The 12,215-nt window shown below is 41.7% G+C and overlaps 1 protein-coding gene across 1 annotated transcript in view; it reads right to left on the reverse strand.

Moving 5' to 3' along the window:
• STAG1 (stromal antigen 1) overlaps positions 1 to 12,215 on the reverse strand; it is a 331,873-nt gene that overhangs the window by 94,548 nt on the left and 225,110 nt on the right. Inside the window, exons 11-12 of the mRNA XM_008152885.3 lie at positions 3,593 to 3,691; positions 3,003 to 3,082 (exon numbers count right to left, since the gene is read on the reverse strand). Of these exons, the coding sequence (XP_008151107.1) occupies positions 3,003 to 3,082; positions 3,593 to 3,691 (179 nt within the window). The remainder of the gene's footprint in view (positions 1 to 3,002; positions 3,083 to 3,592; positions 3,692 to 12,215) is intronic.

Genomic DNA, 12,215 nt, shown 5'->3' on the forward strand with positions numbered 1-12,215 from the left:
TAGATAATTTGAACGACACAGTAAATAAATTCAAAATAATGAATTTATAAAAACATAGCTACATATACAATATACATGATGGGGCAAAAGTAGGTTTACAGTGTTCATGTAACAAATAACACAATAATTAATAAACAATAACACAAGAGTAAACTCTGTTTCATGTACTCACAATTGCAAACCTACTTTTTTCCCACCCTGTAGGTATATGTTGTTAGAAAACTGACCAAACCACTCAGAACACATTCTCATATAATGCAATAAAACAGAAAGGACAGCTCTAAAAAAACTGATATAATTGGGGAGAACAAAAACACAATAGTGAATAATCTATGATTATAATGGTAATCATAAAGGTAATACAACTATTTATCATTAAATGTCTATGAAAATACTGTATGTCCAACTTCTTAGGAGACCAGTAAAGTAATACTGAAATATATGTTTAAATATGATTATTAGAAAACAAGAAACAAATGAGCCAAAAGAAGTAAGTTTTTTGAAAACAGTAGTAAGATGGACAAACCTCTGTCAGGACTCATCAAGAAAAAGAGCATATAAATAAAACAAATTAAAAAATGCAATTAACAAAAGAAATAGCATAGTTTTATGAAGTAATATCATAAACTATAAAATAAATCTGAAAGCAGTGATGAAATTGATATGTTTTTTAAAATTTACAAAAAGCAAAAATTAGCACAAGAAATAAAATTTATATAACCACTGAATAAGTAGAAATGATAATTAAAGACCTTTTCCGCAAAAGTAACTGAAAACTGAAATGTCTTTAACAAGAGAATTCTTTCAAAGTTTCAAGGAAAAAGTAATCTCTGTCAGTGAAAATTTGTTTCAGAACAGAAAAAGGGCAAGAAACTATTGAATATATTTTACAGATAATTCTCTTGATTCTGAAACTGAATAAAAGACAAAAAAAAATTATGTCAAATTTACACATGAAAACAGATGGGAAAATCCTAAATAAGACATTAAATATAAGATGTATTTTAGTAAAATACAATAAAATCAAATATATTGTGTTCAAACAGGATTTAATCTAGAAATGCAATGGTGGTTTACCATTGGACAAATCTGCTGTCAATTTAGATTAAGGCTCATCAATGTATGAAAGGAAAATCTCACAAAACAGAACACAAAAGAACTTTTATCATATCTCAAAAACATATCTCAGAAATCACAGAAACAAAGAACTTTAGATGCCATCTAAAGAACAAAAAGAATAAAAAACATCCCACAACCTGGGCATGTGCTGTGACCAGTGATACTTTTATAGTGCTGAAAGTCCCGGCTAATGCAATTAGACAAGAGAATAAAACAAACGTTTTAAGGTTAAAAAAGGAGAAGACAAAACTAAAATTGTTTGCAGATGACAGAATAATCTATATAGTAAACCCAACAGAATTAACAAACCATCAGAATGCATAGAGTAAGTTGCATATATAAGAATAACATAAAAATTAAAGATTTCTGCGCCTCAGCAAAAACTAAGCAGAAAATACTTTTAAGACTAAATATGAATCATATGACAACAAAACCATAAAGTGCTTAAAATTAACCTAATAAATAATGTACAATAGCTCTATGAAAAAATTTAAACCTTATGTAAAAGACCAAATAAGATTTGAATAAAAAAAATGCACCAGCCCAGGCCCATGTGGAGGGAGATCCCTTTTCGATTCCCACTCTAGGCATATAATGAGGTTTCGGTTCCATCCCCAATTCCCAGTCCCTGGTCCCCAGTCGGAATACATATGGGAGGCAACTAATCGGTTTCACTCTCACATCGATGTGTTTCTCTCTCCCCCCCTCCACCCTTCCTCTCTGTCCAAAATCAATGATAATAATTTTTTAAAAAGCATGTCTTGCCCTTGCCAGGTAGCTAAGTTGGTTAGAGCATTGTCCTCATAACACCAAGGTTGCGGGTTCAATCCCTGGTTAGGGCACATACAGAAACAACCAATACCTGCATAAATAAATGGAACAACAAATCAATGTTTCCCTCTCTCTCTCTCTTAAAATACACACAAACACCACCACCACCACCACCACCACCACCACCACCACCACCACCACCACCACCACCACCACCACCACCAAATTAAATGCAGTTCAGATATTTAAAATCCCAGCCAGTTTTTGAGGAACTAAACAACTATACTTTAAAAATTCATACAGAAGGGGAAAAAAAGCCCACAAATAGCTAAGTGGATTTTAAAAAGAAAGGTAAAGAAGAAATCACCCAATAAGAAGAGGCCGTATTTATAACATATACTATATTATAAAGCTACCATAAAACAGAGTATGATACTAGATTAGAAAGAGAAAAAAAATACATGAAAATAATAGACCCTACCATAGTTGGTATTGGGACATGACAGATGTGGCATCACAAGGTAGGAGAGGATTTTTAATGACTTTGCTAGGATCTACATTCTCTTACATACATTTTTCCTAATTTTTAGTCAAAGCTCTGTAAATACAATTATTAAATATCTAGCATAGTAATGGTACAATTTAAATGCCTTATTTCCTTTCTCCTACTTCTATACCATTCCAAAGAAGCCTATTTGAAAATCCTATCTCTTTTGAAGCCTTCTTTCTTTTTTTTAAAAGAGAAAGTCCTGTTTCTTCATTGATATTTCCTCTGGATTAGTTTCTTCATTGATATATCCTACATAAAAGAACTGTAATATGAATGAAACAGAAATAGTCAAAATAAAAAACAAAAAGAGAAAAACAGAAAACATTTTGTTTCAAACCTAACCTTAAAATATAAAAGTAGAACCTATAGTGATAAGTACAGAGTAGGGCAAAAGTAGGCTTACAGTTGCGAGTACACGAAACACAGAGCTTACTTTTATATTATTAAACCTACTTTTGCCCCACCCTATATATTAGGGTTATACTAGTATATGTGAAGTATATCAATAATGCTGGGGAAAGGACATTACAATATTAATGATTAAGATTTTAATTACACTTACTGAAGTATCAGAGTAACCAATCGAATAGCTTCCACAGCAACATCATATTCCTTATCAAGTGTCATTGATACAATGCGATCCTGAAAACAAATTACAAATCAAATCATTCATGAGCAGAAAACAAGTTGGGACAGACCTAAGGAAATGTCTTTGGGAGGATATATGCAAGACTGAAGATAAATTAAAAGGAAAACTTTAATCTTGAAACAGTATTATCATAGTCCTACTCACAGAAAGGAGATATTAGGATAAATGTTCATAATCTAAAATCTTTCTCGTTGACTGGCATTCCCTAACATTGAGACAAATAAATGTTAACTTGCAAAATTAATATAATTATATAAAGGTGTAATAAAGAAAATCTTGTTTTAAGCAGGAGAGCCTTTTATCGGCGGCAATAAATAAGCATTCATGTGGTAATATATTTTGTACAGCAAATATTCACTCATCTATTTAATACAGATTTATCTAAAGAATATGCAGTAAAGGATATCAATTAAATACTTTTTATGGTAATGTAATTTGCTAAACTAGCTATAACTAGCATTTTTAAAGTGAAAAAATTAAGTCTAAGCATTCTTGACACTTACCTTGAATCGGTTTGTGAATAGCTCCAATTTGGGGAATAATTCTCTGTTAGTATATAGACTCTGTAGAGCTTTCAAACACTTTAACCTGACTTCTCCTTGCTATAGAAATACAAATAAAAACACAACAGAAGCCATCAATGGAGCCAAAAGGATTGAAAAGATTTTCTAGTCTTTATGAAGACAGAAGTAATTTTTAGCTTAACCATTCTATTTATTTCATATTGCAAAACAACATAGGGTGGAACTGAACAATTTTATAGTCTGTGTTTCACTTATATTTAATAAAAAATGCAATGAAAACCCCTTAGTTACTTGAGAGTAGCCTACACCCTTTTCAAACATTTACAAACTCTGATTCAACATGGAATATTATACTGTGGCACTTTGAATTTTTAACGTAGGATTTCAATTAGAGAAGGGCACCCTAATTTGTCCTTCATGTAACTACTGAATAATCCTATAGGAAAAACCTAATTTCATATTTAAGGGTCATCATTTATTAATTTAACAAATATTTATGGAATACCTTTTATATTCCAGAAAGAGCAGTTAGTAAACAGGTAAACAGCAGAATGTTTAAAACAGCAAAATAAAAGAATGAAGTGTTCTGGGGCTGCTATTTACTAGTACATTATCTATAACTAGAGGCTCGGTGCACAAATTCGTACATGGGTGGGGTCTGGCTGGCCTGCCCTGATGGGGGCCCATCAGAGCAGGGCCGGTGGGGGAGAGGGGCTGCAGAAGGTTGGCCGGCCGGCCCCGCCCCTGTTCGGGGTGTTGGGGACAGATCGGGGCCTGGATCAGGCTGGTTGGCTGCCACAGTGCGCGTCAAAGCCACCAGTCGTTCCACCGTTCTGGTTGCTGGGCTTTTATATATGTATATATAAAGTTATTAACTTGGAGTAGATATTGGTGACCAAAGTGTGTTCAGAATCATCTAGAAATTTATCTAACTCTTTCAAAGGATTCAAAGAAGATGGAAGTTTCTGTTTTTCAAAAAGGAAGCAATGTATTGTAACAGTAGGTATCCAAGTTTTGGAATCAGACAAAACTAGATTTTATTTCCAATTCCATAGCTTATAAGCTACATGAGAGATAGCAAGTATATTAATCACTCTAATAGTTTTCTCATTTATGAAATGGTGATGCCAACTTTGTAAGACTGTTATAAGGATTAAATGCTGTGGTAGCCCTGGCTGGTGTCGCTTAGTGGTTAGAGTGTAGCCTGCATACTGAAGGGTTGCTGGTTGATTCCTGGTGAGGGCACATGCTCAGATTGCGGACTCAATTCTTGGTGGGAGGTGTGCAGGAGGCAGCTTATTGATGTTCCCCTCTCACATTGATATATCTCCGTCTTTCCCCTCCTCTCTCTCTAAAAAAAAAAAATCAATTAAAAATATATAAAGAATATCTGGGTGGATGCAGCTGAGAACCTTGAACTCCAAGCTTCTCAGGAACTTGTGGGCCTGAAATTAAGGCTCAATTATCTCTTGTTAGAGGATAGTACGCCCCCCACCCCTGGCTAGATGGAAGCCTCAAGTGAAGTAAGTGCTATTAAGAACAATGCTTGTAGCTCTCCTCATGATCTACAGCAACCTCCCCTTGTAGCCACCAGGCTAACACCAAATCTCAGCATGGCCCAAGTGGAAAGTAATATGTCTACGAAGGGAGGAGAAGGATTATCTATAATAATAAAAGCATAATATGCAAATCGACCTAACGGCTGAACAGTGGAAAGACCATCCGGGCGACCTACTGGATGAAGCCAGGGCTGCGAGGGCCGAGACAGCTGGGGCTGCAAGGGCCTACCCTTGCACGAATTTTGTTCATCGGGCCTCTAGTATGCTATAAGTGCTAAAGAAACGGGCCAATTTGAACAAGAATGAACTAGAAAAACATGGTAGAGAGTAGTTGCTGAGGGTACTGGACCTGGGAGTAGGAATAAAAAACAGGAAAGTTTTTGGATCTGGGACAATCTCCCTTGACTCAGGATTTAAGGCCCTGTTAAGGGTTCCTAGAAATGGCCCAACATATTGCTGGATAGCTCTTGGAAAATGTAATGGTGCATATTAAATAAAACAGATGCTACAATTGTGTGCCAGACTGTGAAAAAAGGAATTCAAAGACACAAGGAAGTAAGCATGCCAGATAGGACCTATTATACAAGCTCAGAAGACATACCAGTTGAGTATGTTTCTCAGGAGGGCCTAGAGAATACTTTGTTTCCCGAGGCAAAAAGGACAAGACTTGTGATAGAGGTACAGACATTACTGAGAAGCTCCACGATGGTTGTTTTATAGGCTAAGGCTGACAATAGGAGATTTTCAAACAGAATTTAGCTTCCAAGAGCCAAGAGATGATAAGATCACAGAACAGCAGAGAACTATTAGATGCAAGGGGGGCATAATTCAGGGATGGAAAAAAGTAGGTTTATAGTTACAATACAAATAAATAATACAGCCAAAATATGGCATATTGTTCAACAAAAGTATGCTGGGGAAGAGGACATTATTCTGTTAATTCAAGACTTTATGCAAGCAGCGGTGCTGATAACCACTCTATCAAAATTTAACAGTCCGTCTTCCCACTCAGGAAGGCCTCCAGAGCTTGGAGTTGACAGATTACCACAGGTTAAACATGAAAGTTCCAGCTCTGGTTCCAGCAGTTCTTGATATTATCACTGTCACTGAAACAGTGGCAACCCAAATGGAAACTAGTACACTGTTACTGATCTGGCTAATCCCTTTTACTTGATCCCATTGGAGGATAAAGATCAGGACCAATTTGCATTCACAGAGACTGGTCTGCAACATATTTTTACTATTAGAGGCCCAGTGCACGAATTCATGCACTGGTGGGATCTGGCTGGCCCACCCCAATGGGGCCCATTGGGCTGGGCCGGTGGGGGGGGAGGGGCCGCGGGTAATTGGTCAGCTTGCCCCATCCCTGATCAGGGTATTGGGGGCTGGCCAGGGGGAGGGGCCACAGGTGGTTGGCCAGCTGGCCCCACCCCTGATCTCGGTATTGGGGGCCAATCAGGGCCCGGATCAGGTTGGTTGGCTGCCGCAGTGCGCGTCATAGCCACCGGTCGTTCTGGTCATTCTGCCATTCTGGTCACTGGAGTTTTATATATATAGATAGTTCTGTAGGGATACCTAATTTCCTCTGCAATATATCACCAGTGGGTGGGGCTTGATCTTCAACAAGCCCAAGGACCAACAGAAATTTTAGTCACTCATTACATTAATAACATCCTGATAGCAAGGCCAACCAAAAAACACGGCTACAGTTTTGTACTTAATCACTGAAGGAATGATTAGCACCAATCCTATCTAATAAAAGAGTAATATGAAAATTGACTGTACCTCTGCCACACCAACAAGCCACGCCCAGCAGCCACGCCCAGCAGCCAATCAGGAGTGAATATGCAAATAAACCCAACCAAGATAGCTGCGGCCACAGAGAGCAAGAGGGAGGCTTGGGTTTCCCTGGCGATGGAGGAAGCCAAGCTTTCCGCCTGCCCTTGCCGGCCTAGGACTCCACTCAAGGCTACAAAGTTTCAATGATAGAAGGTAAATAATTCTCAACAGAAATGGTGGCAGCCATAGAGCTGGAAAGAGCAGGAGGCTAGGGTTCCCCCGGCGATGGAGGAAGCCAAGCTTTCCGCCTGCCCTGGCCAGCCTAGGCATCCACTCCAGGCTACAAAGTTTCAATTATAGAAGATACATAAATCCCAAAAGCAATGGCTGCCGCCACGGAGCAAACAGGAGGCTTGGCTCCACTCCAGGCTACAAATTTTCAATTGTAGAAGATACCAGGGCCTCCGCTTGGGTCACCGGGGGGCGTGGCCAGCCTGCAAACCACCACAGGCCCCTCGCCCAGGCCACCCCACACCCCAAGGGAACCCCCACCCTGATCCGGGACACCCTTCAGGGCAAACCAGCTGGCCCCCACCCATGCACCAGGCCTCTATCCTATCTAATAAAAGAGTAATATGCAGATTGACCATCACTCCAATACACAAGATGGCTGCCCCCATGTGGTCAAAGATCCTGCCCCCATGTGGTCATAAGATGGCCACCACAAGATGGCCAGCAGGGGAGGGCAGTTGGGAGGGACCAGGCCTGCAAGGGAGGGCAGTTGGGGGCGGTCAAGCCTGCAGGGGAGGGCAGTTAGGGGTGACCAGGCCAGCAGAGGAGAGAAGTTGGGGGTGACCAGGCCTGCAGGGAAGGGCAGTTGGGGGGGACCAGGCCTGGAGGGGAGGGCAATTAGGGGTGACGAGGCCTGCAGGGGAGGGCAGATAGGGGTGACCAGGCCTGCAGGAGACGGCAGTTAGGGGCAAACAGGCTGGCAGGGGAGCAGTTAGGCATTGAACAGGCTGGCAGGGGAGTGGTTAGGGGGTGATCAGGCTGGCAGGCAGAAGAGGTTAGGGGCAATCAGGAAGGCAGGCAGGCGAGCAGTTGGGAGCCAGCAGTCCTGGATTGTGAGAGGGATCCCAGATTGGAGAGGGTGCAGGCTGGGCTGAGGGACACCCCCCCTCCATGCATGAATTTCATGACCGGGCCTCTAGTTTGAATATAAATCCAGATAAAGTCCAGGGCCTGGCACAGCAGGTGCAATTCCTAGAAGCCATTTGGCAGGGAGCCAAAAAAGTATTTCAGAGATGATCAAACAAAAACTGTAGGCCACGGGAGCTCCCACCAATAAAGAGGAGGCCCTACAGCAGTGATGGGCAACCTTTTGAGCTTGGTGTGTCAAACTTCTCCAAAAAACTGAGCATAACTCGGGTAGTGTGTCACTTTGAGGAAAAAACTAACTCCAAGACTCTAGTCGCAAATGTTTCATCCTCAGGAGCAGCAAATGTTTCATCCTCGGCATGCAGCTGCGTGTCATCAGAAATGGTTACACGTGTCAGTGCTGACATGCGTGTCATAGGTTCGCCATCACTGCCCTACAGCTAGTGGGTCTCTTTCTGTAATTAAAACAGCATGTATCTCACCTGGGTGCTCTCTTGGCCTCTTTAATCAAGGTGACCTGAAAAGCAGTTAGTTTTAAATGAGGGTCTTTGCAGCAGCAGGCCTTGGAAGCTGTTTAACAAACTGTGGCCCAAGCACAGCCATTGGGACCTTTAAGCCTGTTCCTCTGATGGAACTGCGGGTTTCCATAACGCTCCCCTCCCGCTCTCCCCCCTCCCCGGCAAAAACTTCAGGAAAGTGCCACTGGGGGTGCACTGGCTTCTTGGATTCTGGACCCACAAACTTCTATAAGCTGCTACCCAGTACATTTCTTTTGAATGACATTTCCTTGCTTGCTATTGGGCACTGGTGGAGATGGAGCACTTTATGGATGGAGTGCCACATATGATACTACAATCTGTACTGCCCATTCTCACGTGGGTTATTAGGAAGCCTACCAATAAAACTGGAAAGACTCAACAGGACTTGATCATAAAAGGGAAACAGAACATCTTAGATTGGGCCAGCCAGAATCTCAAGGGATCAGCTGGTTCCATAAGGAAAAAGCCACTTATTAGAAAGGCCCAAAGAATCCACAGGAAATGCTTTCACTTTTCCTGAGGCTACCTGGGGCCCAGGAGTCAAGGACATGTCTACTGAAAATATGGCATGGTTTACTGACAGCTCTGTGCAACTAAAGGCAGATGGGGTCTAATAAATGGCAGCTGTCATCGGGCCATCTTTTCACTGTGACCAGATGTGGACATTTCAACTAATGGGCCAAGCTCCAAAATGTGGTGATGGTGGTGCAGGCCACCCCTACCAACATGTCTTGATACATTTTCACCAACTCATGGCTGTTGCCAATGCCCCTGGTGAGGAGAACGGCAGCTAAAAGATTAAACAATTAAGGGTATCCTCCACATGGGGAAAAAAACTATGGTAGCACCTTACTGCCTAGGCAGAAAAAATATGTCATTCATGTAGATACTCATGGAAAATGCCTTAAAAACAACAACACACGCATGGAACTCTTGTAATTGTTGTCAATGTACTCAAGTCATCCAGAATGGAGAATCAGGACACATTTAACCAAGGGACTGGCAGATTTACATTGAACTTCTTACCTCCTAGCCCTGGGCACAGATGATGCCTCACTAAGCATTAATAGTACTCAGGCTATAATATTCCTATTCTGGTCATAATTTTGGGAGACCCCATGGACTTCACTCTGACTAAGAAACATCCTTCACTCTCCAAACAAGACAACAATGAGCACACTCTCATGGAATGTGAACTTTGCATGCATCCTATCACTCGCATGTCAATGGAGCCACTGTACAAATTAACAGCAACTAAACAAAAACGAAAGATTAAAGAAATGAACCAAGACACCCTGCTAACAGATCTGTGTACCCCCATCAAACTAGGCCTGTATGGCTATTACTAAAGACAGCCATGGAAAACATGGTATTGCAGCACATGTTAGAAAATATTGAGCTTGGATGGGATGGGAGTGGAGTTGGCAGCTGTGTGTTTAGGCTGTGCCCCATGAAATCCCACTCTAAGTATACAAATCATTCTTTTTCATTTTTCCTCTTGGAGTGTACATCTCGAGTAGCTTGCAGTTCCAGCTGCTGCAGCACCCCAGACAGTGCTCCTTGACTCTAATCAAAATATGATATTCCCTTTGGGCACTTCTGTTTTATGGGATACTTAACTGGTGGATAAAATGAAGGAACACTAGTGTGCTAGGGTCCTTCTAGTGGTGCTAGGATCATTTGGCTCTTCTCATCAGATGGATGCCACTTGGACATGTAGAGTTTATGCAAGATGTGACCTCCCTACATAGACTGGCCAAAAAGTCTGGGTTAAGCAACAAGAGCAGTGGGGGCCCACAGAGGTAGCATTAGGATTGGGACAGGCAGTCTGGGTTGCAATGTCCAGGCAGCCAGCTCCACAAGTAGTAGATGAGATATCCTGGCCTCAGGAGGTTCATGGAATGAGAGGGGTGTGGGAACATTCATCTTTCCTCTTTTCACTCCTATAGAAGTTTCTATTGTGATAAAATACCCTGACAAAAATCAGGATAACTGTAGTGAGAGGAGACAAAAAATGCTACTCAGACCTCCCTCAAATTGTCAGGTGACCCTTTTGATACAGGTCCAGATGCAGTCATTCTCTGAAGGACCTTGCTTTAGTATTACCTATAATGTGTCAGAAACGACCAGAATGATTATTACTGATCTATATATAGTGGCATTTTGAACCTGGAAGCTCTGGTTGTAACTTTTCTCTCTCTGCAACCATGTGGCAAAAGCAAGCTGAGATTGTATATGACTGATCTAGTCAGCATTATGAGAACAAGTCCCTGAAAGGTGTCACCTGCACCCCTCTGGGTTATATATTTTCTCTATGGACCCCCAAAATGGGCAACAAAATGTCAGCCTCCAGGGGAAGGATTTTGTTGCCCAAAGAGTTATAGGGCTCACAGTCCAAGTGAGCAACTTCACAGACACTAGAAAGAACTCATTTTGCTAACTCACCACAGAGTGGCTCACAATACCCTCCTGGGAAGATAAACTAACCCCTGGTTTCATCCTGTTGTCCAAATTCAAATACCAGGTATAGGTATAGAGGGGCTAGAAAAAATAGTGTACAACCATGGCAGAACAGCTAACACTATTGCCCAGCCATCCAAGACAAACAAGACTCACTAAAATTCACCAGTCAAGGTAGTGATGGGTAATCAAATAAATCTGCTGGCAGAACAAGGTGGTGTTTGTGTTATTGCCAGAATGTCTTGCTGCATATACTAGTACATTAACAATTCGAGGAACTTAAAAAACTGAGCTGGTAAATATCTATGCTTAGGGGGGATGGTTATCAGCTGTACAGTTTCAGCATTTCCCTCTCACTTTTTGACCTTTAGTTGTCTTAATCCAGGCATTTGGGGTGCTTGGCAAACACCATCTTCCAAGGAAGCCTGATCTTCCTCCTAGATCTGGTTCTCCTAATTACCCTAGTAAAGTGCTGCCTCCAAATGACAGAAAGGCTCTATGAGCAATCCATGTACATATACCGTAGGTTGTCCAGGGCCCAGGTAGACACAACTCCACCTCCAAGTTTGAGGTGGGTGATGGTCCCGCAGGATTTGATATACTTTATCTGCCATTCAGTAGCTGAGTAGGAGTGGGGAGTGGAATGTTGACAGTCTTCTGCATGAAGTCTTTTGAATCCCCCCCCTCCCCCCCCACCGCACTCTCTGACTGCATAATAGGTCTTGGGCCTGGAGCACTCTCTTATCAAGAGATAAAGTCCTCACAGCCCGTGCTGGATTTATCACCTTGTGTGGTAATACCTTTCCTGTTTCAGATTCAATATTTGTTCTTTTGTTCTGCTTAAGCCTGTGTGCCATATGGCATCTGGCCAACACTACTAATAAATCTGTCCCCTGAGGGAAGGCTGCCCTGAGTTGACTCCTGGGAGGGACAGTTGGCCATGGTGGACTGACACACACTACTGAAGCTGATCTTGCTTTGCCCCTTCTCTATGTGAGTAAAGCACTGTTCCATCCACTGCTTCACTGTGTTGTGTTTTCCTTGGCAGCCCCAATGTCAAGATGCAAAAGTGTTGGAACTTCTACTTCTGGTGACAGGCAACAGATG

This window comes from Eptesicus fuscus, chromosome 18 (assembly GCF_027574615.1).
Source record: "Eptesicus fuscus isolate TK198812 chromosome 18, DD_ASM_mEF_20220401, whole genome shotgun sequence".
Taxonomy (NCBI): Eukaryota; Metazoa; Chordata; class Mammalia; order Chiroptera; family Vespertilionidae; genus Eptesicus; species Eptesicus fuscus.